This window comes from Labrus bergylta, chromosome 14 (genome assembly GCF_963930695.1).
Source record: "Labrus bergylta chromosome 14, fLabBer1.1, whole genome shotgun sequence".
Classification (NCBI taxonomy): domain Eukaryota; kingdom Metazoa; phylum Chordata; class Actinopteri; order Labriformes; family Labridae; genus Labrus; species Labrus bergylta.
This window is the reverse complement of record NC_089208.1, coordinates 22,659,425-22,686,955: the sequence shown is the minus strand read 5'-3', so window position 1 is coordinate 22,686,955 and position 27,531 is coordinate 22,659,425. Positions and strand designations below refer to the sequence as shown.

At 43.2% G+C, this 27,531-nt stretch overlaps 2 protein-coding genes across 3 annotated transcripts; one reads left to right on the top strand and one right to left on the bottom strand.

Annotated features, from left to right (window-relative positions):
• The first annotated feature begins 2,690 nt into the window (after positions 1–2,690).
• Positions 2,691–12,186, top strand: ftr82 (finTRIM family, member 82). The gene is made up of 7 exons (XM_065963086.1): positions 2,691–3,455; positions 5,995–6,090; positions 7,067–7,300; positions 8,322–8,481; positions 8,571–8,627; positions 8,831–8,899; positions 10,771–12,186. Exons 1-7 carry the CDS (start codon positions 2,865–2,867, stop codon positions 11,289–11,291), a joined length of 1,728 nt encoding a protein of 575 aa, XP_065819158.1. The 5' UTR covers positions 2,691–2,864; the 3' UTR covers positions 11,292–12,186.
• Positions 12,187–12,940: 754 nt separating this feature from the next.
• On the bottom strand, positions 12,941–26,592 carry LOC110001833 (scavenger receptor cysteine-rich domain-containing group B protein). 2 transcript variants are annotated; one of them, XM_065963085.1, is made up of 12 exons: positions 26,200–26,592; positions 22,859–22,998; positions 21,798–21,830; positions 20,394–20,432; positions 18,288–18,590; positions 18,095–18,163; positions 16,697–17,011; positions 15,441–15,509; positions 15,115–15,183; positions 14,711–15,025; positions 13,908–13,997; positions 12,941–13,818 (listed from the first exon to the last, which is right to left on the bottom strand). In XM_065963085.1, the coding sequence occupies exons 2-12, from the start codon at positions 22,992–22,994 to the stop codon at positions 13,502–13,504; spliced, it is 1,755 nt and encodes a 584-aa protein (XP_065819157.1). In that variant the 5' UTR covers positions 22,995–22,998; positions 26,200–26,592; the 3' UTR covers positions 12,941–13,501. The 2 variants fall into 2 exon arrangements, with proteins under 2 accessions (XP_065819157.1, XP_065819155.1); XM_065963083.1 differs by having other exon boundaries at positions 20,394–20,435; positions 26,200–26,590.
• Between the last annotated feature and the right edge of the window lie 939 nt (positions 26,593–27,531).

Sequence of the window (27,531 nt, the reverse complement as noted above, 5' to 3'; positions counted from 1 at the left end):
ATAGGTGTCCTGTAGATCCTGTATAAACAAAGCACGCTCGTGTTCACCTGAAAACAGTTCTTTATGACCTGCTGAGTTTTCTTTCAGGCGTTGCTGTGACGATGGAGGTATTTTACATATTCACAAAGAGAGGAGTTCTCTTGTCGTTAAGTGTCAAAGTGTAAAGTGTCTCCAAACGGGCGCTTGATCCCAACTTTGTTTTCATCAGCTTTTAAGGACGTTTCATGCGATGTGGTGTGTCGTGGTCTGACCTTTCACCCCGCTTTGATCCCATAAAACAAAATGTAAAAAAGGTTATAGAGAAGAAGAACTTGTTTGCCTACCCGTACACTTCACCTTACTCTCTGAGCCACCAGATAAACATCGGTTCAGGTCAATGTGTGTGCACCAACTGGAACCATCATTGAAAGAATCGGAGAAGATTCATATCAGACGGGTAAACAAGATGAGAACCACATCTGTGTGGCATGCACATTACCTCCACGGGACCTTCTCTCTATGTGAAAGTTTGTGTCGCAAAACAACATTCTCCCAGCCACACATCAGACCTTTTAGTACCACATGAGCTGACTTGTGCATTGAGATCGTCTTCTGGTCGTTCATGAAGAACGTTCTCTGTGAGAGCTCCTAAACTGTGCAAAGACCTGCAGGAGGAGACCAGTGACCTCTTTTTTTAACCCTTCTTGAGAAACACTTTTACCCACGAGCCTTTCCAGGTTTTGACTGAATTAACATTTGTACTTGAATTTTACTTTTTGTTTGTTTTCTAGGACGTATTAGTCTGTTTTTTGCGCTTCTCCTCTCTGAGCTTCTGAAGTGTAAACACGATGCATACCCTGAAGGTGTGCAGCCTTTTCATTCACATTTCATATCTCTGCTTCGGCGCTCTTTATGTTTGTGTTTCTACCGGCATCAACAGATGTGCTCAGTGTTTTCTCAGAACTCATTCTTATATCACGCCTTCCTGTTTTTAATACGCACTCTCAGCGAGGTGACGTCCTACTTCCTTTGATCCTGTTGGCGTGCAGGAGGCTCGCTCTCTGCACCGCTACGAAGGCTGACCTTTCTCCCAGACTGCACAGCCTCTTTCTGCTGCATCAAAGAACATAGAGACTTTCACACAGGGCTTGTTGTTAAATCTCATGAAATTGTCTGAAACATAAAGATGATCTTACTTTAAAGTAACTTTGTCCTTTATAAATGCACTTTCCTTTTCTTATGTTTCCTTCAAATGAACATGTTTATGTCAACAAATATTCTGCATAGAAGAGAAAGAAAGGATGTCATATGTTTCATATGGTGTCTCTGCTGTCATTCAAGTCTCTGAAAGTTTTCCATATTTCTGTGTAAAATCTCAGCTGTAGTTTGAGATATCTCAGTCAAGTTAGTAACAATGACAGAGCCGTTTGAAAGCTCGGGGTGTTTGCAGGCGCTGTCCTTATTGCTAACAAGTAGTTAATCTGTAAGCACCGAGCACTCCCTTTACTCTGCAGGAAGGAAGGAAAACTGGCTTATCAGAAACTCGACCAAATATGGAGAGGTGAAACTACCAAGTGCATGAAGTAATGCAAGATATGAATCGAGGGCGGAGCCTACAGCCTCAGATTAACCTATATTTTTATCAGTGAATGATTACACATCATGCTGGAAATGCTAAATACATTTCAAAACTTTAAATTTCAAGCCATAATCCACCAAAGTGGCATGAAAATGTCAGGGGGTGGTGCATTGGTATTGGTTGAAACCTCTGGAATGGCCTCATTAAAATGCTAATTAGCGTCTGTTATGTCACCGCGTGCTGCAGAGTGAGTCAGGGTCAGGTTAGGTATGGGTTATCTTTCCAGGAATGAAAACATGCAACATAACTTGTGATGAGGCAAGGCAGAAAAAAAATATGTAAAACATGCATTGTAACCACACACCTGGAGCTGGCAGGAATGTTTTCTGCAGGTGCGCACACACACACACACACACACACACACACACCCTTGCATGTGTGTTCGTCAACCGTGAATATTTCCTTCCTGCTGTACAAACATCTACAGTTACACACGAGTGACCCGACTGGTCTGACTGGACTCAGTGCAAACACGGCCGCTCTGAACTCTAGCTGCTCTTGGACAAACAACCTGCAGCACAGTGAAACTTTTTTTTTCACATCTTTTTTCTGTGATGATGTTTGAAATTACCTCGAAACTGTGCTTGGGCTCAGAGACTCTCTGTGTGTGTTTGTTTATTGGGTGGTCCCGTAAATTCCTACAGTACCTTAGGCAGCATTTATGTTTGTCCGACTATAACCGGTTTGAGACAATGGCGATTCTGTGGGATAACAATAGGTGGAAATCCAGCTGCCGAGAAGTGTGTGCGCAATCCGTCCACATGATGAGCCACAGGAGAAATGTGAGAATAAAGGAAACTGCGAGGAAGCCTTTTCGTTTCCACATTAGCTGACACTTCTTGTGCTTTTTACATTTCATTCATTCTCTCTCTCTCTCTCTCTCTCTCTCTCTCTCTCTCTCTCTCTCTCTCTCTCTCTCTCTCTCTCTCTCTCTCTCTCTTTTGACTCTCCTGTCTGCCCTCCTCCCTCCCTCCCTCCCTCTCTCTCCACCTCTCTCTCCCTCCTTGCTCAACCTGCTTATCTGAACTGGGCAGGGCTCGATACACTCACAGCACAGGGGGAGGGCCTTGTCTGCTTTCAATCAATAACCTCTGGAATTCAGAAATACAAGTAGGTCCTGTCTCTGGCAGGCTGTAACACACCGTGGAGGGCGGGCTCCCAGGCACACTCGACGACGGCTCTTTCTGCTCCTGGCTTTCTGTGTGAGTGTTTCCTCAGGTCTTGACTGTGTTGTGAGTCCATCACAATGGCTAACCACACTTCTCCAGACTACTTCAGCTGCACCCTGTGTCAGAACCTCCTGAGGGACCCTGTGGCGATCCCCTGTGGCCACAGCTTCTGCATGGACTGCATCAGCGGCTACTGGAATGAAGCTGACTACACAGGGATTTACATCTGCCCCCAGTGCAAGATCACCTTCACCCAGAGGCCTGTCCTGAGGCCCAATGCTACTCTGAGCATGGTGGCGGAGAAGATCAAGAAGAGCGGGCTGACCCTTAACCTCAGCACCTCCCAGGGGAACATCTACGCCGGGCCCGGCGACGTCGCCTGTGATTTCTGCTCTGGAAAGAAAATGAAAGCTTTGAAATCCTGCCTCAACTGTCTGGCGTCCTACTGCGAGAAACATTCAAAGCCTCACTACGAGTCAGCCACCTTCAAGAGGCACAAGCTGGTGGACGCTCTGGCCAACCTGGACAGGAAGATCTGCCCGCAGCACCAGAAGTCCCTGGAGCTGTTCTGTCGGACGGACCAGATGTGTATCTGTGCTATCTGCACAGTCAGTGAACACAAGGGTCACGATATTGTGTCTGCTGAGGCTGAGAGGGGAGAGAAACAGGTAAGAAGGGCTCCTGGTCCAAGATATTTACATTTTATAGCCGACATAAATAAAACCCTCTTTAAGGGAGCTTTTAAGAGAATGAAAGTGGGATCAAAGGTCAGAGGAGACCCTGTGTCTAAAGGTTGATCCTTTTTAATACACTGACTAAGTACAGACAAAATGTGGTTCAGGAGGGTTTGAAAAATCAATTCCAGTCTTCTTTTTAGAGAATGAAAGTGTGATTTCCCGCTCAGAGAGGTCACCAGTGACACTGTTTGTAGAGACTGATCCTTAGAATAGACGTAATACATTCAGGTGTGTCTGCTTTTTAGACAATGAAAGTGAGATTCAGAGATCTTGTTTCTGGAGATTTATCCTCTAAAAAAAAGACTCCATAAGTTCAGATAGAGTTGTTTCCGGCAGGATCTGCAGAGAATGTTTTCTACATGGTCAGACAGATATGAGGTGTTCCTGTTCGATTGATAGACCTCGTTCCATGAAAGTATGGAAGTTTGGTTCAGGACGTGTTCGAATTAGATTTTTCAGTCAGCTGTTTCGAGAACAAAAGTGTGACTTCAGAAAGAAAAGGTACGCCGTGACCCAGTTTCTAGAAATATTTCTTTGAAACACGCTTTCAGAAGGTTTTAAGAGACTAAAGAGCGTGATACACGGTCAGGAAGATTGTTGTGGAGGTGTGAGAAAACTAAATGAATGAACGCCTTACATCAGGTCAGAGAGATACACAGTGATCCTGCTTCTAGGGATGGATCATTTTAAAAGATTAAATAAACCGAAGCTCGGAATTATGAGGCTTCAGATGCTTTAGAAATCACTTCAAGTTGGCTTTTGAGAGAACAAGGGAGTATTAGCAGGTCAGGAAGATAAGCAGAGATCCTGCTTCTAGAGGTAGATCATTTTTAAAAAGACTAAACGTGTTAAGGACCAGGAAAGGTAGGATTCAGGGGGGGGTGTTTTGAAGTCTGCAACAGGCTGCTTCTGAGAGAGTGAGTGGATTATTTCTGTCCCTCTGTCTGAGGATGGATCCTTTAAAAAGAGCTAAACGTAGGGGGGATAGCAGTGTGATTTCAGGTCAGACAGTTCACCATGGTCCTGTTTTTTAAAGGTGTATCCTTTTAGCAGTCTGAACCCTTATAGGTAGAGGAAACGTGTCATTCAGGGGGATTCGTAAAAATCAGTTTCTGTCAATGTCTCAGAGAGTGAAAGTGTGATTTCAGGTCAGACGGATAAGCAGAGATCCAGCTACATGAGAGAAACTACAAGCTGAAGCTCCTCTGCCCACCGCTGAGAACGTTTACAGACGAAGTAACTTTAAAATAAAAAAAGGGAATCCTTGATTTATTAGAAATATGTAGTCAGCGGTTGAAGCTGAAAGCAAACAGGCTGTTTGTTTTACCCTAACTCTGCTCTCAAACTGGCAGCTGTACTTTGACCCATTTCGCCAGCGCTATCAGCTAAACTGGCAGGCTTTCACCGCCAAAACAAATCCAGCTCTCTGATTAGCTGCAGGAACGCCGGGGGAGTGTCTCCAAGCAGTTATCGCCTTTTGAAAGCGGATTTTTTTTTTTTTTTACTCCATTGCCCAGAGAATGTTGTGTTTTCCAGCTGTGGGATAAACACACAGAAACTACAAACACACACTTCATGTCTGCTTCCTTCTTTTGGTTCCCACCTGTGGGAGTGGATCAGTAATGATGCAGGAATGTCAGGGAGGGGAGTCAAGGCCCAATCACATTGTCGTTACCACGGCGACGGATGTTCAAATGACTCACCTGACTCCTCGGCTGTAAAGCAGCAGATAAGAGTGTCAACAGATACTGCAGGATAAATCTCAATGATGGTTTCTCTGCATGAGTTATTTAACTACAAGTGTTTTTATGGCAGCCTGACGGAGTTGTTATTCAGTTTTCTGCTTTTTTACTCCAGAAGTCTGGTTTCTCTCATCCAAAAATGTACAACCTGAATCACACATCTCACTCCATCTCCCGCTCTCTCTCTCTCTCTCTCTCTCTCTCTCTCTCTCTCTCTCACTCCCATCCCCCTCCTCATGTTCTCCCTCCCTCCCTTCCTCCCTCCCTAGATTCCCCACATTCCTCAAGCTTATCTTGAAGAATGGGTCGGTGGGCTTGAGTAAAAGCTGAATTAGAAGCCCCTCTATTCTGCATGTCAGCCCTGCATGCACCTTGAAACATCTCTTTAAAAAGTCAAGCAGCGGTAGATTCACATTCCTGACGTGAACTGAATTCCATAACAGATTTTTCTCCCCCACCAACTCTCCCTGTGAGATGAAAGCCAGCGGCATTAAGAAGATATTCTTTGAGTAGGGTTTATTAGACGAGACGAAGGGCCTCCCCAGATATTCCTCCATGAGAAAGAATGTTTATACTGGCACTACAAATGTGAAGCTTGAGATCTGGTACAATAAAACAGCATGCCGTTCGACTTCTACTTCTGCAGAAATTAATTAAGGGAGAGTGAGGGTGGGCGTGCATGCTAAACAAAACAAAAAAATGTAACATGATTTTTTTTTTGTCTGCAGAAACTCCTGGGAATCTCCCAGGCTGAGATCAGACAGAAATGTCAGGAGAGGGTGAAGGAGCTGGATGAGCTGAAGACAGCCGTGGATTCACTCAAGGTCAGTCAAGTCACCTGATTTAGAGATCCTCCTTTTGAGGTTTTTAGATTCTAAAATATAAAATACAAAAAGGGAAACATTAGGAGAGTGGTAAAGAAGAAGTGAGCACCTCGACAGTGCTCAGGAAATGAACTGGCACCTCTCCAGCTAATCTAAACTTGTTCCGCACCGGGACTTGAGCCGGCGACCCTCTGGTTCCCACCCCAAGTCCTGGGCACTGACCTGCTGCTGCCGCCTCCAGGGAGGGGCTTCACAACCAGGCAAAGTAAAAGAAAAGTAACTGGAGTAAAAAGCGGAGCTCAAAATAAAACTTCACAAAACTTTGAAAGTACATACATGCACCAGCAGCATGTGAACACACAGAGTAATCCCGCCCACTTCAACTCGACCTTCTGTTATTGGTTGTCCATTTAAGTCAGACCAAAAGGCTGATTGTATTTAGCTTCCTTAATACGGCACATTTTTAAAACAACAGGCATCAACCTAAAGAGCTGAACAGTCCAGGCAAGTGGGTCCAAACTCTCTGTACAGGTGAATACAAGAATAATATATAAGACGCAATCATGCATAATATGATAGGTATAGACGATCCAAGCCAACAGTCATAAAACCAAAGACTTTGATGCTGCTGTGAGACTGAAACAACATAGAGGGCTTACAAGGAGAGGAAAGACTTGTCTTATGTTTCAGTTATAAACTTTCATCATGCAAACAGACGAAGACGCTGCTATGACATAAGATCCTGCAGCTCATTCAAAATGCAGCTAGATTTCTCACCAGGACCAAAAAAATTGAGCATGTTACTCCGATGTTAAAATCTCTGTGCTGGCTCCCAGATCATAGATTTTAAAGTGTTTTTACTCGTCTACAAGTCACTGACGGGTACAGGCCCAGAATACATTTCTAATGCCTTGCCTAAGATGTCGACTGTAATGTGTTTTGTAAAAATTATCTGTTAATCTTCCCCTCTGTGCAGAACTCGGCTCAGAGAGCCATGGTGGAGAGTCAGAAGATGTTCGAGGACATGATCCGCTCCATTGAGAGGATGAGGTCAGAGGTCACCAAGCTAATTGGAATCAACGAGAAGGCGGCTTTCAACCAGGCCGAGGCTTTGATCGAGAGGCTAGAACAGGAGATTGACGAGCTGAAGAAGAAGGAGACGGGCCTCAAGCAGCTGTACAGCACTGAGGATCACATCCACTTTCTGCAGGTAACAGACCGTTTTGAGCCGACGCACGACTCAAAAAAGAGCTTTTACTGCAATGTAAATACTTTATGGCCAACTTGTTATGGCCTAAATAACAAAGTGCGTGGTCTAATTAATATAAGAAAGGATATTATAAGAAAGGAGCTCATCCAGCAATCACAATCACTACAGAACACCCCCCCCCCACCCACCCACCCCCCTCAAACCTCACAAAATGACTTTCGATGGCTGATCGGTCTTGAGGCCAAAGACAGATTTCGAGTACTACAATGCTCATGTGGGTTTGTGCTTTTGATTTGAAGAGGATTTTGTTTTAGACATTTTCACTTTTTGTAAGACATTGAGGACACAGAGAGGAAGTGGAAGAAAAGAAATGACGGTGTGAGACGTAAGAGGGCACATGACCGGGACCGAACCCTTAAGATTGTGTAAATTGTTCTGTAACCACCCAACAGACAAGACGCTCCCTTTTTGTGATTTTGAATGAGACACCTTTCTCATTATCATAATGATCATTACAATCAATCAAGACAATTAAGTCCTTTGTATACAACAGACACAGTCATAACACAGTTTAAACAAGTAATACAGGAGGTGTGAGTGGCAGCTGTTATATTACTCACAACTGTCGAATCCAATTTTCCATTCAAAGTGTCTCAGTGTGTGAGTCCAGCTCTTTAGGGAGATCTTTTATAAAGTTTAAAGGTCACATATTATTCAAAGTCCACTAAAGCCCTTCCAGAGAGTGGGCGTGGTCAGACACAGCTAATTTATATTTAAAGGTACAGACACAGAAACAGTCTGTTCTGAGCAGGGCTGAAATAGAGGGGTTTATAGACATGATCAAATACAGGATCAGAGTGGATTTAGAACAAGACACTTCACAGACAGGTTTTGAGGAGCTCTGAGACTTATTTACACTGGTTGAAGAGGAGGAGGATATGTGACCGTCAACACCTGGACAACACTCTCTCAGACAGTTCATCTTGATGTATATCTTTCCCGCTTTTCTTTTACCCATCAGAACTTCAACTACCTGTGCACGCCCACTGATGACGGCTTTATCCCCAAAGTGACTGTGAACCCCGACTTCTCCTTCGGGGCGGTGAGGAAAGCTGTGGCTGAGATCAAGGATCGCCTGGAGGAGTTTGGCCGAGAGGAGCTGCTGAAGATCTCTAAATCAGGTTCGACTGCTCAGCAGCAGAAAACACAAAACACCTACAGTATGGACAATAAGATAAGTTTTCTAATGCAATTGTGTTCCGTCTTCTAGTGAACGAGGTGCCCGTGTACACGACAGAGAGCCGGACGCTGGACAGAAGGAGCAGAGGTGAGTGCTGTCACGTCCTGCAGCTATTTAAGGTTGTAGGTGGGAGGTTAATGATTGTTTAGGTTGATAATGTAGAGCAAGGCACGGCACAGAGCGATTGCATCATAGAGTCTGAGGTTGAAACACATCATCACAGGCATTACAGGCATGTGTCGGGGTGTGTGTAGTTCGCAGCAACCTAACTGTGTTTCTTTATCTTTCAGGAAAGGAGGTCATGACGGTGGACAACACTCCTCCTCCCGAGCCGAAGAACAGAGCAGACTTTGTGAAATGTAAGTGTGTCTTTGGCTTGAGATGAACCATTTAGAAACTGCTGTTTGCTTAGGGAAACATTTTATTTACAAAAGGTAAATAGCGTAATATGTGGTCCTCTACAAAATGACAGTACAGTAAAAATCAGAGCAACAACAAGAGGAAGAGACACTGCCTCTAAAAAAAACCCTCGTCTGCCTCTTCATGTCCGTACCACAGACTGTGTATTAGTAACAGCCGCCTGAGAGTGAAGCCAAAGTATTTAGAGCTCCCCCTGCAGACTGGCTGCTGTACAGCCCCTCCTCAGGTCAGACTCACACACAGTCAGTTATCATCACTCTGTTTCATGTTCGAGGGCTAATTTCCCTGAGTAGTTTTGCTTTAGTAAGTTATTTGATCCGCCTCCTTGCGTTTTTTTACCGCAGAGTAGAGACGGAGAGACAAGAGGTGACACATATCACTCACATAGAGCATAACGCCGGGAAAGTTGCGGCCATAAGCAGGGGGGTGAAAATGAAACTACAAATGAATTGAAGCTATTGGTTCTTTAAGATAGAGGTGTTTTCCTTCTAATCACAGTGATGACATGGAACAATAGCCTGTCAGTGTTGGTCTTGATGGAGACAAGACAGATTAAAAAAGCCTTCGATTCTAATACTAGACCAGGACCTTCAAAAAGTGGTCTTGAGACCAAGACCGATTCTTCATTCTTCACTAATTATGGCGTCATCAAGAAGCTTAAAAAGTGAAAAAAGAAAATGAAAACTTGTTAATGATGAGCAGGTGATGTTTCACTTTTATACATTCATCTGAGTCTGTGTTTTCTAAGCGAGGATGAACATTTGTTTTAAATGTAATAATAATCTTTCCAGTTCGATAGTCTCTCAACTGGTGGGTCAGGGACCAAAAAGTGGGCAGCTGAATGATTTTCAGTGGGTCGCGTATGTTTGCCAGGGAAACAAATCTTGCAAAAAGTCTCTGCTGCTGTGGTTCCATTTTTAAGGACGTATTTTAAATGAAACTGCACGTGTGTGTGTGTGTGTGTGTGTGTGTGTGTGTAGTAGAGGGGAAGTTGATTAACTCTCCAACACAGTAGATGGCGCAAAGGCACCTCAAGGCTGGTTGCTACTGCTAATAGGAGACAGAAGAAGAAGAAGAGGAAGAAGCGTACAGTTTGATTAAGTTTTGCATGTTTTTAAATTAGTTTGGTGGTGTTGTCGTGCAGTGTTTGTTCTTATTTGACTCTTTGATTTATTCTCCTTAATTGTAGGTAAGTAATTCCTGTAAGTAAGTGGTAAATTTCCTGAATTTCCCCTCTGGGGATCAATAGAGTATTATCCTATTATCCTAAAGGTCATTATTAAATGTAAAGCCGTTTTCACATCTGCAAAATATCTAGATAATTACGGGAGGACTGCTCCGGAGATTCTCCTGACCTGGCTGTTCACATATGCTCCTCACAGCGGGAGACTATACCGTCAGACAGGACGCTGTAATGAGAATATTTACAACAAAAGAGTAGAGAAGAACATTCTGGAGAATAGAAAACATAATGAAGCCGGTTAATTACGTGCCTGGAGATCGTAGCGGTCGAGTGCAGACACTGTACACTATGCAGCAGTCACAGTATTGAAACGTCACTCCCCCCTCCTATTGGCTCGAGCTGAATTCTCTGGTGAATAGCCTGCTGCGTTCTCACATCAGCTCACTTGGATTTGCTGCGGAAAAAATGGAGAAGCTACGGGTGAAGTCAAATTCGGCTGTTTGCGTTCACATATGCAGCTCCTCCGGCAAACATCCTGAGTTATCCTGAATTTCTGCAAATGTGAAAACCCTATCTGACTGTTATTAACCCCTTAAACTAATGAAATGATTATCTCTGCTCCTGCAGACTTCTGCCAGCTGAAGCTGGACCCGTGCACAGCCTACAAGGAGCTGTACATCTCCGAAAGCAGCAGGAAGGTCATCCGCACCAGAGACCTGCAGCCCTATGGAGAAAACACGGAGAGGTTCGACAGCTTCGCTCAGGTGCTGTGCAGGGAGGCGCTGTCCGGAGGCCGCTTCTACTGGGAGATCGAGTGGAGCGGGGAGTTCTCCATCGGCGTGGCCTACAAGAGCATCAGCAGGAAGGGCAAAGGCTCGCTGTGCCTGCTGGGATACAACGACAAATCCTGGAGCCTCCTCTGCTCCGACACGGGCTACTCCGCCTGGCACAACCGCGTCGACAAAGCCATCAACGCCCCCCACTCCCCGAGGATAGGCGTGTACCTGGACCACGCGGCGGGCGTGCTGGCGTTTTATAGCATAGGAAACACCATGACCCTGCTGCACAGATTCGAGACCACGTTTGTTGAACCTCTTTTTCCAGGCTTCGGAGTGGGAACCTCCGTCAAGATCTGCAACATCAAGTGAACACTGAAACTTGAGCTCTCTCGTCCTCCCCCCCCCCCCCCCCCCCCCCCCCACCTACACTTTCTCACAACTTACAGCAACACTTCCTGGATATATAAAGGATATATATATACATACATATATATATATATATATATATATATATATTTTCTTTTTTTTGCAAGTTCTTTAAACTCCACCACTCCACATAACTGAAGTTCTATCGCTTAATTTGTGTCCCTGCCAAACATGTAAATAGTTTTTCTATCTCTACACATCACTCTTTTTTTTGCATTTGTCAAATCACATGCTGATAGATTTCTATGTTTCATTGAAAAGCATGATAACTGCATAATCACTGAGTAGCTACAATATAAAGTGTTATTCCCTTTATCACCAGATAGTAATTGAAGATGTCAGTATCTATTAAACCTCTAAGTGTTATCTGTTCCCACATAAAGCCCACTTAAAGTTCTCTTACATCTACACAGTAATACCGTAAAACTTCTAATAGAAGCCCCTCCCACTTTAAGGCCCAGTCCCTTTCACTTGCATGATGATGCTGCACGTTTTGACGAACAAAGAGCCACTACATTACATATATTCATTTATCTGAACCCTGTTATGATCAGAGTTCTTGTTGTCCATGATGGTGCGTAAACGTGTGTTGTGTTCAAGTCGACACATTCAGAAGAACATTTCACTCTGTCCTGTTTTCACATATTATCTAATCGTTGTCGTATCAGCTGTTAAGTTTGCTCCCAGTTTTGTTCACTTGGACTAACCTTTATTTAATTTTATCTACATGTTCTTATGTATAACGGACATCCAGAGAATAATTGGTATCAACAAAAAATACTTTTTTTGTAACAAAATTGTTCATCAAAAGTTCGAAATAAAGAGCTAAAAGAATGAAGAGGTGTTCGTGTTGTGTCTGTCTGGAATGTATTTATCCAAAGGGTTCAATATCTCATTGGATTTTTAATGCATCATCAGACAAAATTACGATTTTAACCTTAGCTAGTATTTTACTGGAGTGTAAACCACTTCTATCCAGTAGGAATAACAAAACACTTCCATCCAGCCATCATCTATATCACTTCTTCTCATTCAGGGTTGCGGGTGAGAGGCGGGGTTACACCCTGGTCACCTGCCAATCACAGGGTTGACATATAGAGAGAGACAACCAGCCACACTCACATTTACACCTACGGGCTATTTAGAGTCACCAGTTAACCTAACGAGCATGTCTTTGGACTGTGGGAGGAAGACGAAGTACCTGGAGAGAACCCACACATGCACGGGGAGAACATGCAAACTCCACACAGAGAGACCCCTGTCAGAAGGGGATTCAAACCAGGAACCTCCTCGTTGTAAGTCAACAGTGCTAACTACTGCAGCACCATGCAGCCTGACAAAAACTTCCTGCTCTGAAATCAGTGACAGCACTGACAACATTCAGGCTCCCTCTGGTGGTCAGTCATAGACACTGCACCAAAATACAAAATGTTTCCTAAGTCATAACATTTATAGTCCGTTAAATCCACAGCACAGCTCTGTTCTGATTCTATCTCCCAGGATGCATCAGAAAATACGTTTTTACATGTTTGGTATCGTGAAGAGGGCAGACTCTGATTTAACTTCTGCTATTTTAAACCAGAACAGTGGTATCAAAATATACAAACATTTATTTTGTCACATGTAAAAGATTATAAGTTACATTTATTTTCCAGATGGTTTACAGAACATGGTAGCACGTCATTTATATGTAGAACACAATATACCGTATATTCACAGGATTAAAACATATTTAGTGCTAATGTCTTTTGATTTGTGGGTTTAATTTTTCTCAATGTTTCTGTTTTAATCCTAAAGAAAAGTCAAATTTCTTCTCCGGTAAAGCTTCCTGTGTCATCAGAGAATCACAAACATTAAATATTTTTTAACATTTTGGGGCTGAAAACAGGTGATATAGAAAGTTCAAAATGTCGTTTTCTCGTCAAATTACCAAATAAAAACTGTTTTTAAATCATATATTTACTTATAAAGTGCTTAATAGGCATAGATAATTAATCGTATGAAATCCTATATTGTCATATTAGTTATTTTGTATGTTGTTGGTGGTGAGGTAATTCTTTAGCACTTAAAGCTGATATTTACATATTGTATACAAGTCCTATTTGCACGCCCACTTCCCCAAAAGTGGAGATGGGAGTGTGTTTCTGCTGAAATCACGACAGTGAGCAGGTGACGCCGGCATCCTCGGTGTGGTCACAGTTGTGCATTTTCCAGGATATATGGGAGCAGTCCTTCAGCGAGGCCTCCTCACCGCTGCACTTCAGATTGTCCAGCAGGATTGTTCCCGTACCAGGTCCGAAGAACGCCTCCCCCCGAGCTGCGGCGGCATCTCCGCAGCCCATCTGGCGACACACCACCTTGGCGTCAGGGAGGTCCCAAGCATCATCACATACCGTACCCCATTCAGAATTGGAGAACATCTCCACCCGGCCCTCGCAGTGGTGCTGGCCGTCCACCAGTCGCACCGTTCCTGTAAAAACAAAAAGAATCACTAAAATACTGATTCTTAGTCCTTACTGACACTCAGAGGTGGATTTGTGCTGTATGTATTTAAGCTACCTTCAGAGGGTGGTACGATGGTTGTGGTGGTTGTGGGTATCCTTTCCGTTACTTTGAAATCACGTCCGTATCCGATGTAGAATTCAAAAGCTGAGAAAGGCAGAGGAGAGAAGAACAAAGGAGTGATGCTTCTGGTGGTTTCTGGACATATTCAGTAAATATCAGGTTCAGCTTCTTTAAGGCCACAAAACAGAGATACACTTCCTGCAACATTTTTTCAAGAGCAACTTGTCGTGAATTGTTACTTTCACTCTGTTTCTTTCACACACCAAGCAGACGGCAAAGAACTAGAGATGATGAAGGACGCCTGTGGCGTCACCTCATGACGCCTTATGTCTTGGCCAAAAAGTTGCACAAGACTACAGCTGACGATCAACCACCACGTATGTTCTGCACACGCGTGAGATGAAATAACTCTCCATGACAGCAGGTGGTGGTAGACCGTTTCTCTGATACCAGAAGACCTTTTTCACACCACTTCGGTCACCACTCGTATTATAGGTCGCCTACAAATCCAGCATAATGTCTGATAAAAAGTTGAAAATGGCGCTGGCGTTGTCAGCCCTCGGTCTTTTAGTGTGAAAAGAAAAGAAGAGACGGAGGCGACAAATGAGGAGAAACCACACTATTGGAGGAAAGCATGGATACTACAGCGGCATGCTCAAGGGGCTTTCCTGAACCTGTGTCGAGAGCTGGAGAGAAATGAAACCTCCCAGTGTAGCGTTTCTGCTAAATAAGAATGTGTCCCTAGTTAAACGTGCTTTTGCCCGCCGTGCTGTACGAGTGATCCCATCAGGACTTACGTAGACATATCACTCCGGCATCCTCGTGATGGCCACAGTTGTGCTGACCCCAGCCCAGGTGTGAGCACAGAGACAGATCCCATTCGTTGCCGTTGCACTGCACATTGTCAAGCAGGATCGGGCCTTGACCATAGCCGAAGTAGGCCTTGTCTGTGGCCGTTATAGCCGGGCCACAGCCAAGGATCCTGCACACCACGTTGGCGTTGTCCATGTCCCAGCCGTCATCACACACTGTCCCCCACCGGCCTCGAAATAAGACCTCCACACGGCCCTGGCAGCTGCTGTTACTGTCCACCAGACGGATGGATGGTCTGCCTGCACAGGGGAAAACAAACTCCATCGCTTAAAAGTCAGATATTTAAAATAACTGTATTTGTTTTTAAGCAGCAGTTGAACTGTTGTACCTTTTGTCTGAGCAGTTGTTGTCACGGTAGTTGTAGTCGGTGAATCAGTGACTGGAATTTCCTCCGTCGCTGGACAGAAAATGATCACAGGACAAAGTGACTTGATGCCTCAGACTACCTTGTTAGGATGATCTTCTTGTGAGGATGCAGACAAGCATATTTTCTCATAAATCCCTTTTTTTAATTGGGGAAAATGTCTCTCCCTGGTGGTCATTTGGCAGAGTTACACATTCAATTTATCAAATGGAATAAAACCCATCTTATCCAAGAGGTAAAAGTCAGTGTGTGTTCTCTTACAGATGATCTGTTTTATTTTGTTTGTTTACCTTCAGTGTTGACTGTTACACGGATTCCTCTCTGGAGTTCTGTGACTGGAGGAGGTACAGTGGAGACTTCTAAAGAGGGAGACGTTAGAGCACAACATTTTAATTAATATAGAGGACAACATCCACAATTCATCTTTTTACTAGAACTAACGATACTTGTGACCAACAGACATCATACTACTTTCATAACAATCTCTTTCATAACAATCTCTTTCATTGCCCTTTTTTTGTTTCCACCAAAATAAATGAAATATATTTGGCATAACTTATCTATGCCCCAAGATTACTCCCTGACATATTCTTCAATTAGAAAAACTAAACTTTTTCTCCCCGTCCCCCTTTGGCAGATGAAAATAATTCAGTGTGACACGTCCCAAACCGAAGAAACTAGTAAGTGGCCTTTAAAGAGGAACAATTAAAAGTGACAATGCAACATGTAACTTCCAAATTTGTTACATCGACACACGACGTAGATTAAGCCTAACAAAAACCAGGAAGTCCTCTCACAAAATGTACCTTGTTTGCTAGCAATGAGAAATGGTGTGCATTGGGAATAACTGAATATTGAATATTGACAGAAGTAAAAAACAAGTTCACAGTAAAGAAGAGCCACGATAGTAAATGGTGTTCATAAGGGTTCTTTGGATGGTAATGCTACTCTGTTAGCTAACGCACCACTTCGGTTCTGACTGAAATAGCGAGCTACTATTGTCTGGTTCAGCGTGATTTTGTACAGTTTTGTGAACATCACCTATTGAGCTCAGATGCTTTGCAATCTAATGACATTCTCTTTGGTCTCAGCCATGCGTAAGGTTAAAGTTAAAGCTGACCTATTCTGATGATCAAAATTGTTAAAACTCACATATAGTTTATCTTTGCTGGATGTCAAAATTAAACTAGGGCAAAGTTTCAGACCATGAGGTAAATGTTTGTTGGAGTAATCCCAGGTTAATTCTGCAGAGGGCGCTAACCAGCTTGTTCTGCAAATTGCCAATGAAACCAAGAATTTCAAGAGGCGGCTCAAAGCCTCTACGTTAACTGGTGAAACCTCTTCCCCCAGCACTGGAGAGCAGCCTCAGAGAGCCGACCAATCAGAAGAAAGTGGGCACGTTGGGAGGGGGGCCTTAAAGAGGAAGCAGCTGAAACAAGCCATTTCAGGCAGAGGCTGAATTGAGGGTTTTTACTGACGCCAGTATCAGATAAATAAGGAGGTTTTTGAGCTGCAGATCCAGCAAAGCTGACTGAGATAAGCATACCTGCGCAGGTGACCCCAGCGTCTTCATGGTGGCCACAGTTGTGTTTGCCCCAGCCGAGGTTGTTGCAAGAGTACAGGTCCGCCTCATTTCCATTGCACCTCACGTTGTCCAAGAGAATCAGGCCGGTGCCAAAGCCAAAGTAGGAATTTGTGTGCGCAGAGATGGCACCGCCGCAGCCTAGCTGTTGGCACACCACCATGGCGTTCTCAATGTGCCACACATCGTCACACACCGTCCCCCATTTCCCCTTGAAGTAGATCTCTACACGGCCCTGGCAGGAGTTCTGTCCGTTCATTAGACGAATGTTGCCATCTCCTAAACCAAGAGGGAGAGCGAGAGGAAGTTACAGCAACTGATGTTGAATACATCTCTGAACTTTTTGTTTATAGACTCTGAAGGTTTTGTTCTTTATTGATGTTTCATTTAAGATTTGATGGTTTGGGGTTACCAGACAGTTTTAATAAGTGCTAATTTTAATGCATGACTGTGTGAGACTGAGGGGAAAAGTCAATGTACGTCGATACAGAGAAAGGAAATTGGAGTGGGCCTCGACCAGGGTTTTTCTCTGTAATTTTATTTGATTTAACTTCAATCTGTAAACACACAAAACAGTTTCAGTTGGTTCTTTTGTTTTGTAAAGCCTCATTATTATTGTAGTTTCAGTAAACATGTTTTTGACATTTTATTTCTGTTAACGATAAAAACTTTTGCCTAAACGATACAAATAGTGACTCAAGATAAAAACAGTTAAGGTGCGTGTCTGATTTTGGCCTAAGCACAGATGTTGTGATGTTATGCATTGGTCCAGACAAAAACACACCCTTCATTGACGCAAAGGACGTTCTTATGTGTCCATGATTTAAAAATACTCTTCTCCTGAAAGGCCCCAAGCCTCAGGAGGCCTCAGGTGGACTAGCTTCACACGTCACAGGTTAAATAAATGGGATTGTGTTGAAGTTTCTCATGATCCTCTCGGGAATTAATGTAGACAAAAAAAGACACAAGGGAGGCCACAACAAAGGTGGACCCAGCAGACAAAAGGGGGCGGCTTTGAGTCCTAGTGAACCTGAAGATGTCCACAGATACCATCCTCGGTATTACAAAACAAACCTTTGATGTTGCGTCACATTTGGTGAAAGTTTCGCAACACTACATAGAATAACCATGAATGCCTGAAGAATACTTTCACCAGCTAGTCGCTAACTTTGTCTCTGCATTGTGTGTGATGGGTATATTGGGGATTTTGAGCTTAAAACTGAAAATGAGGGATGAGAGGAAAAAGAAACCTAAAGTGCTAAAAGATGCTACAAGAGCTTTGTTGAAGAGGATAAATGAATCCCACTGGAGTGTTTGTTTGTCTGTCGCCTGGTCTCATAGACAAAACCAGGGAACACTTACGTAAGGCAGTGTTCTCTCCGGGAGGTGTGGTGCGATCCTCAAAACCCTTTGCCCCCGGCACGGCTGGTTCTGGCAGAAAAATGAAAAGGAAACAGGAATATTACTCACTGTGTTCTTTTTTGATTGCAGGGTATAACACGAGGAATGATTGGTCATTATCTCACTCAGCTAACAGTTGCATAAATTGCTTTACCTCTGCAGGTAACACCGACGTCCTCATAGTGGTAGCAGTTGTGGATGCCCCAGCCCAGACTTCGGCACTGGCTGAGGTCAGTTTCACTCCCTGAGCAATCCACATTATCCAGCACGATGGGTCCTGAGCCTTGTCCAAACTTTGAGCTGCTGCCCACTGCCACCGCCACGCCACAGTCCAGCTGCTGACACACCACATTGGCATCAACCATGTCCCACTCATCATCGCACACCGTGCCCCAAGAGTCGTTGTGGCGCACCTCCACTCTGCCCTCACACCTGTTGCGTCCATTCATCAGTTGTACTTTGGAAAGATAAGCAGACGGCATTAGTCAGAGTCTGCTCTCAGTCAGTTCAACCACAGCATTGTTCATTCTTTTTAAGTGGAATGTTCAGGTTCTTAAATTATGACTGCTATCTCAGTAAAGCAATGTTTGTGTTTAACAGTTTAATTGATAGGAACAACAGGGGTGTGTCCAGATGGGTTGCGTGGACCACCCTAGAAATCTGATCGGCCACCAAAGGTGCTACCCAAAAGATCCTAAACAGTGATTGGCTATTTGCCCTGTCAGAAGCAGGACTTGTGTGTCAATCAACTAATAGGTTTTTTGCGGGGCTGTGAGTATTTTTCTTGACATATCAATGTCTATTTCATAAGTCTGGCTAAGTAATGCACTCTGTCTTATTAAATACTATTATGTTTTGTTGCAATTAAACAGTGCAAATTTTAAATAATTTTAAGGTTATAAATTCATATGTATTCGTGTGTGTTTGTGTGCACATCACACTTCAGGCCACCCTGGATTAAATCAGTGCCCCAGTGTGGCCACCACAGTCAAAAAAGTCTGGACACGCCCCTGGGTCACAGGTCACATTACCGAACATCAGTGTGCCAATACAGCATGAGAACAAGTAGGAGTTAAGAAAAGGGCTGGTTATATGCACATCACAGGTGCAGGGGAAAATAAAAACAGCAGAAAGAACAAGAAGATGAGGTTACCTTTGAGAAAAGAGAAGGAGGACCAAACGGTTCTAATCTTTAAAGGCAATCCTTTGCACAATGTTTTTAATTGACTCTGAAGGCCCTTCAGTGAGCGAATAGTGATGCCTCAGTGATGCTCCTTCAGTGAGTGGCTATTGATGTCCAGTGATGCTCCTTCATTGAGCGACTAGGGATGTCTGTGTTCTTCTGAACAACTCAGGGGCTCCTTTGTTCAAGCAGCAGTACAATATTTAAATAAACATGTCTACCCATGGCTCTGCTTCATTGCTGTAAATTATGTCTCAAATGCTTTTAAATGTGTTTGTTATTTATGTATTTGTTGTGTATTGTGTGAATTGGCAGGTGGCAAAAGAGTTTTTCTTGCCCCATTCATCTCATGTTTGAATGCAGGCTTTCTTCTGGTTGATTTGTAAACAACGCACTTTTTGTGATATCTGGTATCATAAAGACATTGCTAAGCTAACCTGTCCTGAACATGGCTCATTGCAGATGTAAGAACTGAAGAGGCTAGCTCTACGTATATTTGCACCAGGTGATATCACTGTATCATCTGCATACTCTTGAGTATTGATCTTTTTGACATGCGTTAGGCTTACTCATTCATGCATAATGAGAATAGAATTCGTCCAAGAATAGAGCCTTGTGGGACGCCAACAAGACAGTCAAGCTAAGGAGAACTAATGCTATACTTTAGCTCCCTGTATTTAAATTTTTTTAAGGACAGTACCAATACAGAAAGTCTGAAGCTCATTTAAGCTCCACTGTCTGAGGAATATATAACAACATTTTTCTATGAGGAAAATAGAAGAAAGATTGATATAATGACAGTTAATAGCAAGTGGAAAAAAATCCCTCTGGACACAATAAGCCACATGACTCTCTGGAACATAGCAAATAATTGGGGATTAGGAAAAAGGAGAGCTGGGAAAGTGACCTTGTTTTAAAGCGCTCCAGGCAATGATCTACCTTCTGTACTCTCTTTCAGTGACACACAGCCAGCAACTGATAGGTTTTCTTGCCATGGCCTGAATACAGACATGTTTTTCTTAACATGAGTGTCGTGGGGGGGTAGGAGGTGGAGGTAGGTGTTTAGCTTATGCTTACCTTGGTATTGTGTCTTCACAAGGGGTTGTACATCAGTGGCTGCTACAGCACAGAAAGGAGACAGAGAGAGATAAAGAGTTATGATAACAATTATTTAAAGGAGATTTAGCCTTCGATAGTTACTAAATATCTACTTTATCTATGTTCCTGTAACACGAGACACAGACTGAAACCACAACAGACGGAATGTTCAGACCATTTAGTGCAGGTAAAACAAGATGTGTTATCTTAATACTTACTGGTTTTAAGCCATGCTTGCAGAATTGAAAGATCCCCTGACTTTAGAGAACCCCACTAAGACATAAGTTTGTAGTTTGTCATATGTGATACTTCGTTTCCCACAGGATCTTCAAAACATTAGAGAACTGTCTCCCCCCGCTCCCTCTTCTCTAGAGTCGATGCCATGTGGTGGACACTGAAGCTTCAGTGTTTAGCCAGCTCTGCATCAGTCTGTAAATCTTTCTGCGTTCTAAACTCTCTGCATTTTTCAAAAGCATCTCCAATATTTATCCTAGTTTGAGCACGTTTCTGCTCATGGAGTTTATTAGAAACATGCAGAGCCTTTTTAGGTCAGGTACAATCACTTCTATCTGAACCACTTCTCTTGCCCGCTTCCATCACTGCAACACCTGTTGGTTTGACCTGATAACTGCTCTCATATCTGGAGAACTGTGGGGCGTCCAAAAGGCCGTGTGTTGGTGCCCTAAAACCGCCTACCTTCTCTGGTCCAAACAAATCCAGAGCATTCAGGACCAGAATCTAAAGTTAGAAGGAGGACATACTGGCTGCTGCATTGTTGTCAGAGAAGCCAGCACTTCAACATAGCATGTTTCCTTAATGTCTGATCATATAGTAAGGTCACTGTATCATTTCATTCAGTAGATATCTTACTGTTTGGACCTTTAAAGTCAAATTTAGAGTCAAATACAGTGGCTACCGGTAACTGACAAGTTGCTACAATGATGTCATCTAAAAAAAGAAAGAAAAATTAATATCCAGCCTCTTGTCCAAATGTTTTCACTTCTGGCTCACAAAAACCAAGGTGGTGATGGATTTGTAAAACAAAGTCACCATACATATCTGAGCTTTCATCTTTGTCACATTTCTCGGATGTTTTGACGCAACACATAGTTTTCCCATACTGGAAGATTCTGGACTTGTATGGAGGTCAGTCTAACACCTGAAGAAATACGTCTCAGGTTTCAACACCCCAGGGACTGTTCCTAACATCACACCCAATATGGGTCAATTCACAGGCTTCTCCCATGTGTCTGAGACAAAGAAACATGTACATTACACATACAACTTCTTATTTTAGGTCAAAGGGTCTGTAACACATCTGTTTATGATATCATGTGCAGGGTACATCTTGGGTCAGATCATGTGTTTTGGCGGATTACTTACTGGATACAGCTCGTCTGCTTATTTTTACGTCTCCTGAAAGACAAATGCAAAAAGAAAAAGCTATTAAGGGACACATTCATTGGCTTTATCAAGAGACAGAACCTATTTACTAATGTCATCACATTTGAATAAACATGCTTCCTCTTTATTTGTGGCTCATTAACGTCCAGTGAGGCCCATTGATTGCTGCTCTCAACAAAATGCCTGCAGGGCTTGTAAAACAGACCAGACAGTAACAGTGGACACAAAAGCATTCATCTACAGGGAGCTCAGTTGCAGGTACACCTGGTTCCTGAGCACTATTATGCCCAGAATATGTGGATACGCTCTGACACATAAGATGTAATATCGTGTGCAATAAAAGTTTTTTTTTTTTTTTTTTATTTGGTTAAAGGCAAGAACATGTGAGCGTGTTGAATGCTTCTGCAAAGCTGGGAACCAATTTTCAGTCTTTATGAAAGCAAGCCTCTGATCCTGAGCCAGGAAATAGAAATTACCCATTATGGGAAGTATAAAGTTTGCTTTTGATAAGATGTTCTATCAAAAGTGTTTATTCTTTGCCAGTTTAGGGTAGAGGCATACGTGAAGGTTGTCATGTACAACCACTATGGATGAATTTGTGGCCACCACTTCAGGCTACTGTTTCAGAGCAATAAGGATAATAATGTTATTTCTTAAATGACAATTAGCCACCAAAATGCTTACAATTTAAAGAGGTGAAGACACTGAATGAAGCTGTGTCCATTTATTATCAGAAGCTCTTCAGCAAACACAGGTGAGAGATGAGATTTATTTATGTTTCTCTTCAGGTCTGATGGACTTTAAAACTAGATAGCATGCATTTTCTGGGTGCATTGTTGTTGTTGTTTTTTTTTACAAAGGGTTAAACTTGAGCCTGTCCTCACAGCAACAGTAACACTCACATTACATTCATACGGGGCCATATCAAAATACTGATGATAATATACAGGCTCTAGAAAACAAGGAGCATTTCCATCAAAATGCACTTTCCTAATTGCAAGTGGTGGTCTGTTTGGAAGGCAGCTTTGAGGGACACTCACCAAGTCGCAGCAGCAAACTGAGGGCCACGAAGACGAGGGATCCCAGCAGGGTAACCAGGAGCCAGACGGCTGGGTTCCAGCACCTGCACTCGCTCTCCACCGCACGCTGTCCTCGCATGGTTGCCTGACTGACCATCCGCCTACAAATACACACATTCACATACGGTCAGACCTGAGTGTAGCAGACAGCTTTCTACTATCACAAAAAAACAATCACTATTTTCTGCCCTGGTTCAGAGTAGCCTAATTATAGTATTGGATTGTTTTCTAATGGCGCCTGCAGCTGTTGTTAATGTGTTGTAGTAGGTATTGATGGTAGTCTTGGGGTGAGGCCGGCTAGTGTGTGGCTCTAAAAGAAATCATGTCCTTGGATCATGTGATGCATATCGCTCCCTGTGGACATTGGAGAGCTGTTAGGAAGTTAGAGGCATATAAACACCAGTAACAGATTCTCGGTGAGAGTCCCACAAGATGTTCCAGACAAGGAATAGAGAGTCCAGTTACACTGCTGTTTTATAAGCACAAAATGACCGCTGTTCACCTCTCAGGCAGCAGCAAATAAGTTGAAGTCTGTTTGCAGTATTATCGGACCTTCCCATTCCAGCACCACCAACAGCTGGTGACTTCTTGTGTTACAGAGGAGGGGACAGCCACCTGTGGCATGGGGTCTGATAATCAAGGGGATTTTCCTTCTGTCAAAGATTATTGGGGGATTCACCAACAATCACTCAATGATCAGAGAAAGATAGTGAGGTCAGACGGTGGATTCCCTACATTCTTTTCAAATGAGAAGCTGGAGTGAATGACATTTATCTCACACTGCAACGGGATTCAAATACTTCTGTAGTATTTATACAACAGCAAAGTCCAAGAATGTGAGGTTTGCCATGAGCGCTGAGGAATGGGGATGCTCCTGTTACCACTTCCTCTCAAGAGGTATATCTGGAGTATCATTGATTAACGTTGTGTTCAATTAACAACGCAGCAAACAGTTTGATCAAGACGGCTCCTTAGATCAAGCAGTAACTACCCACACACTCAGGTGATGAGGAGCGACTCTGTGCTAACACTTTACAAGATTGCTGGGACAAAATGTTTTCTTTGAAACAGCCAAGACCCAATCAGCTGCAGAACTCACTATATTGGCCAAATCCAATGAATCAATAAATTATGAGAGTGTGTGTCTGTATGTCTGCCCTGTGATTGACTAGTGACCTGTCACGGGAACCCCTACCACCCAATTACAACCGGGAATAGGTCCAGTCCCCCACGACCCTAACTGGGAAAAAGTGGTGTAGATAATGGATGGATGGACTAGTGTATGCTGCTTGTGAAAACATTGTATACTAGCATGATCACGTTAGAGGTTATACAATTGTACTGAATATCAGCAAAGCTGTGATTATCACACAGATAGAAAGAGAGTCACTATGGCAGCGCAGATATTCTGTATCATCTATATTTATTCATATATCACCGATTCATAACAAATTTATAAAAGGAGCAGGACTAAAAAAAAGTAGACCCGACTCTTTGGACATTTATCCACCATGATCAACATTTAGCAAAGTTACAGTGGCGAGGAAAAATTTCCTTTCAGAGGCAGAAACCTAGGGGCGATGGTAGCCTAGTGGTTAGTCTGGCGCCCCATGTGCGGAGGCTGTAGTCCTCCAAGCCGACCTGATGTGGCTCCTTTCCCTGCATGTCATTCCCCACTCTCTCTACCTGGTTTCAGACTCTATCCACTGTCCCATCTCTAAAATAAAGTAAAGAAAAGCCCCAAAATAAAAGAGACAGAAACCTCGAACAGAACCAGACATCTGATGAGACTGTGTCAGGCTTGGAAAGTGGGATAGAGGGAGATGCAGAGAGAGAGAGACGGATACAACACCACTCTGATTGATGTTGCTTTGACATCGTCAACTCTGCAAACAAATAAAAGCAATACAGTCGGTTGGAATGGCTTGAATCCAAACTTCACGTATCTGTTCAGAGCAAACCTCCCAGATATGAATTGAATTAAATAGTGTGATTAATGTCCTTCAGTGTGTGTCTTGGCCTCGGGTTGTTTGTCTCTTGGCCGATGCAGAATTCCCCCTGACCTTACCCAGGAATGTGTATTGGGGATGATGAGGGGAGAATTTGATATTGGCCCCTCGAGATAGTGGACATTCCGAGCCCAGGGGGCACAAAAAGACATTTCTGCTTTCTGTGGTCCCCATCGTCAGGCATAAACGTTGCTTCCTGCAATCTGTCACTAGAACCCTCCAAAACGTTTAGGCACCTGATGACACTGCAGGGGCGCCTCTCGTCTCCTTGGAGCGAGCGCGGGGGGACTGGGGTGAAGGGTGGATGTTCAAATCTTGACTCACAGCACCGCACACATACAGTTATTTACAACTTTTATGGGGTCATTATGTGATACAAAAGACTTTTAAAAAAGCGGCTGAAGGAAAGCTCTCAAATTTGAGTTTATCTTGTCCCAGCCCTTTTCCTTAGTGGCCGTTGCATTGTCTCAAAATGTGCAGCCCAGAAGGCCAGTCGCCCACAGAGAGGTCATTGTGCTTCCAATTGGGAGGTGGGGATTTTAACACCTGCACAGCAGCTCAAGAACCATGGCCGTCTCATTTGCACACTGTACCAACAAACCACTCGAAACTCCGGGACAAATGGCTCAGTTATGAGGCATGAAAAATAATCTAGTCCCCAATGTTATGTTTTTCAATACTCCATTCATACGAGGATGTAGCGCAGATCCGCTGGGGAATAATGTTGCCTTTTGTGTGTCGGCCCTGCTTCCCCTCCCTTCTCACTGCCCTGCGCTGAGAAATAGCTGAAAGATCTCGGCCTCGCAAAAATACCCCTCGATGTCTGAGATACACCGAAGAAGTTAGCACAGAAACTCAAAGAATATAAAGCTGTTTGTAAGGACGCATTGTTAAACAAAGCCTTTAGTGAGATATACAATTTTCTGCTGAGTCTATTTTGTGTTTTCAAAAAATCACAGACTAAAAACACATTTTTGGAAGATATGGGGATGTCATTGTTCAGTAATAATCATCATTTAAGGATGAAACAGTCGTTAAACATCAGCATTTATAATACAGTATGACCTTAAATGAAATGTCTGGCATGCACAAAAAATTATAAAAACATAAATGTCTTCGTTGACCCCTGTTTCTGAGCTCTATTTTGAAGGTTTAGTTGAAGCAAAAGCAACTTAAATGACAGAGAAAAAATAGAGTTAAAGACATGAGCATTCACTGAAATGTCACAGAAGTATTTAAGAAATGAATATGATAGAAGATAGAAGAAAAAACAATTAATTAAAAAATGCTTACCCGTTATGAAAGTATTTATCGTCACTCACAACAACAAAAATTCAATAAAAATTAATTTGGCTTCCTCAACCCAGAAAAAGTACAAAACATGTCCCAAGAGCTCAAATAGGGAGATAAATTATTCCACAGGTCAAACAACAAACTCAGAAAGTAGATGTAGAAGATGAGGCAGGAAAGTCTCTAACGCGCTCCTGGTTTAAGGTCTTACATCTGCTTAACCCTGCCTGACTATAAGTACCCGAGTCCAGTGACAGAGATTACGTAAAACAATAAATACCACAGTATTTTATGTTAATATCCTAACGCCCCTGTACCTGTCTGCGCCATCTAAGAGAAGCAGGAGGGGTCAAACAACAACAAAGACAAAACAAAAGAGGATGAAAGCTAACCCTTCACTGGTACCCCTGCATCTCCAGTTTCAGGTAGCGCTCACAGAAGGTGCGGTCTTGCTCATCTCTGCACACACTCGCAGAGGGACGCAGGGCTGGGGCTCAGCTCGGTCCTGTGTGTGTTTCAGTGTGTGTGTGTGTGTGTGTGTGTGTGTGTGTGTGTGTGTGTGTGTGTGTGTGTGTGTGTGGATAGGTCTCTCCCACACAGCAACAACTGAAATGCAAAAGACAAGCAATTACTATGATTATTATGTTAATCAGACGATGAAAACAGTAGTTTGTGGAAAGCTTTAGAGGTATTAAAACCTGACAGTTCAAATAAGAACTGGCGACGGACGAATGATACTAGATCCACCAGTGACGGAAAAGTCAAGGCAAGCCAACCATGAACTGGTTTTCTGCACATTGTTTAAGTCTCATGAAATGTTATCAGTATGGGTTTAATTTAGCCTAAAAGTCAAAGTAGGGATTGTTACAATCTCATTTTTATTACCAACATCTTGATCTGAACTTTGCATCCCTAAAGAGAAGTCGTCCATGTTCCATCATTCGCTGCAGTCACACTTGATTACTTGTTGCCCAAAGAGTCTCCATTGAGCTGCAAAGAAGCTCATGTTGTGGTAATATTTAGGACATTCGAGATTTTCCTCTGTTCTTTTAACTGCATGGGTCCTCAGATGGAAAAGCCCGGGGCCTCTCTAAAGTGTTGCTGAAATTGCTTCCAAATGCTAATCCTTCCCGGACCGTGGAGAAACGTGCAGGCTGTCCATTGACAAACTTTTTCAAGGACCAATTCAGGGCTCCTTCCTGGGGGGTCAGTACAAAAATACTGAGATTGTATTACACTAATCTGAACCCCAAGGATACTGAGAAAATACAACACAACACAACAAAGCAAGCAACAGATTTAGCAGGTACTTGTCTTGACTTGAAAACATATTTT

What these genes read in the sequence shown, in the direction of transcription:
- ftr82 (XM_065963086.1), top strand. Translation starts at nt 2,865, where the DNA reads ATGGCTAACCACACTTCTCCAGACTACTTCAGCTGCACCCTGTGTCAG. An exon ending in GCTGAAGATCTCTAAATCAG is followed by an intron (nt 8,482 to 8,570) that starts GTTCGACTGCTC and finishes TCCGTCTTCTAG; the next exon opens with TGAACGAGGTGCCCGTGTAC. An exon ending in CAGAGCAGACTTTGTGAAAT is followed by an intron (nt 8,900 to 10,770) that starts GTAAGTGTGTCT and finishes CTGCTCCTGCAG; the next exon opens with ACTTCTGCCAGCTGAAGCTG.
- LOC110001833 (XM_065963083.1), bottom strand. Translation starts at nt 22,994, where the DNA reads ATGGTCAGTCAGGCAACCATGCGAGGACAGCGTGCGGTGGAGAGCGAG. An exon ending in AAGCAGACGAGCTGTATCCA is followed by an intron (nt 20,436 to 21,797) that starts GTAAGTAATCCG and finishes TCTGTGCTGTAG; the next exon opens with CAGCCACTGATGTACAACCC. An exon ending in TGTGAAGACACAATACCAAG is followed by an intron (nt 18,591 to 20,393) that starts GTAAGCATAAGC and finishes ATCTTTCCAAAG; the next exon opens with TACAACTGATGAATGGACGC.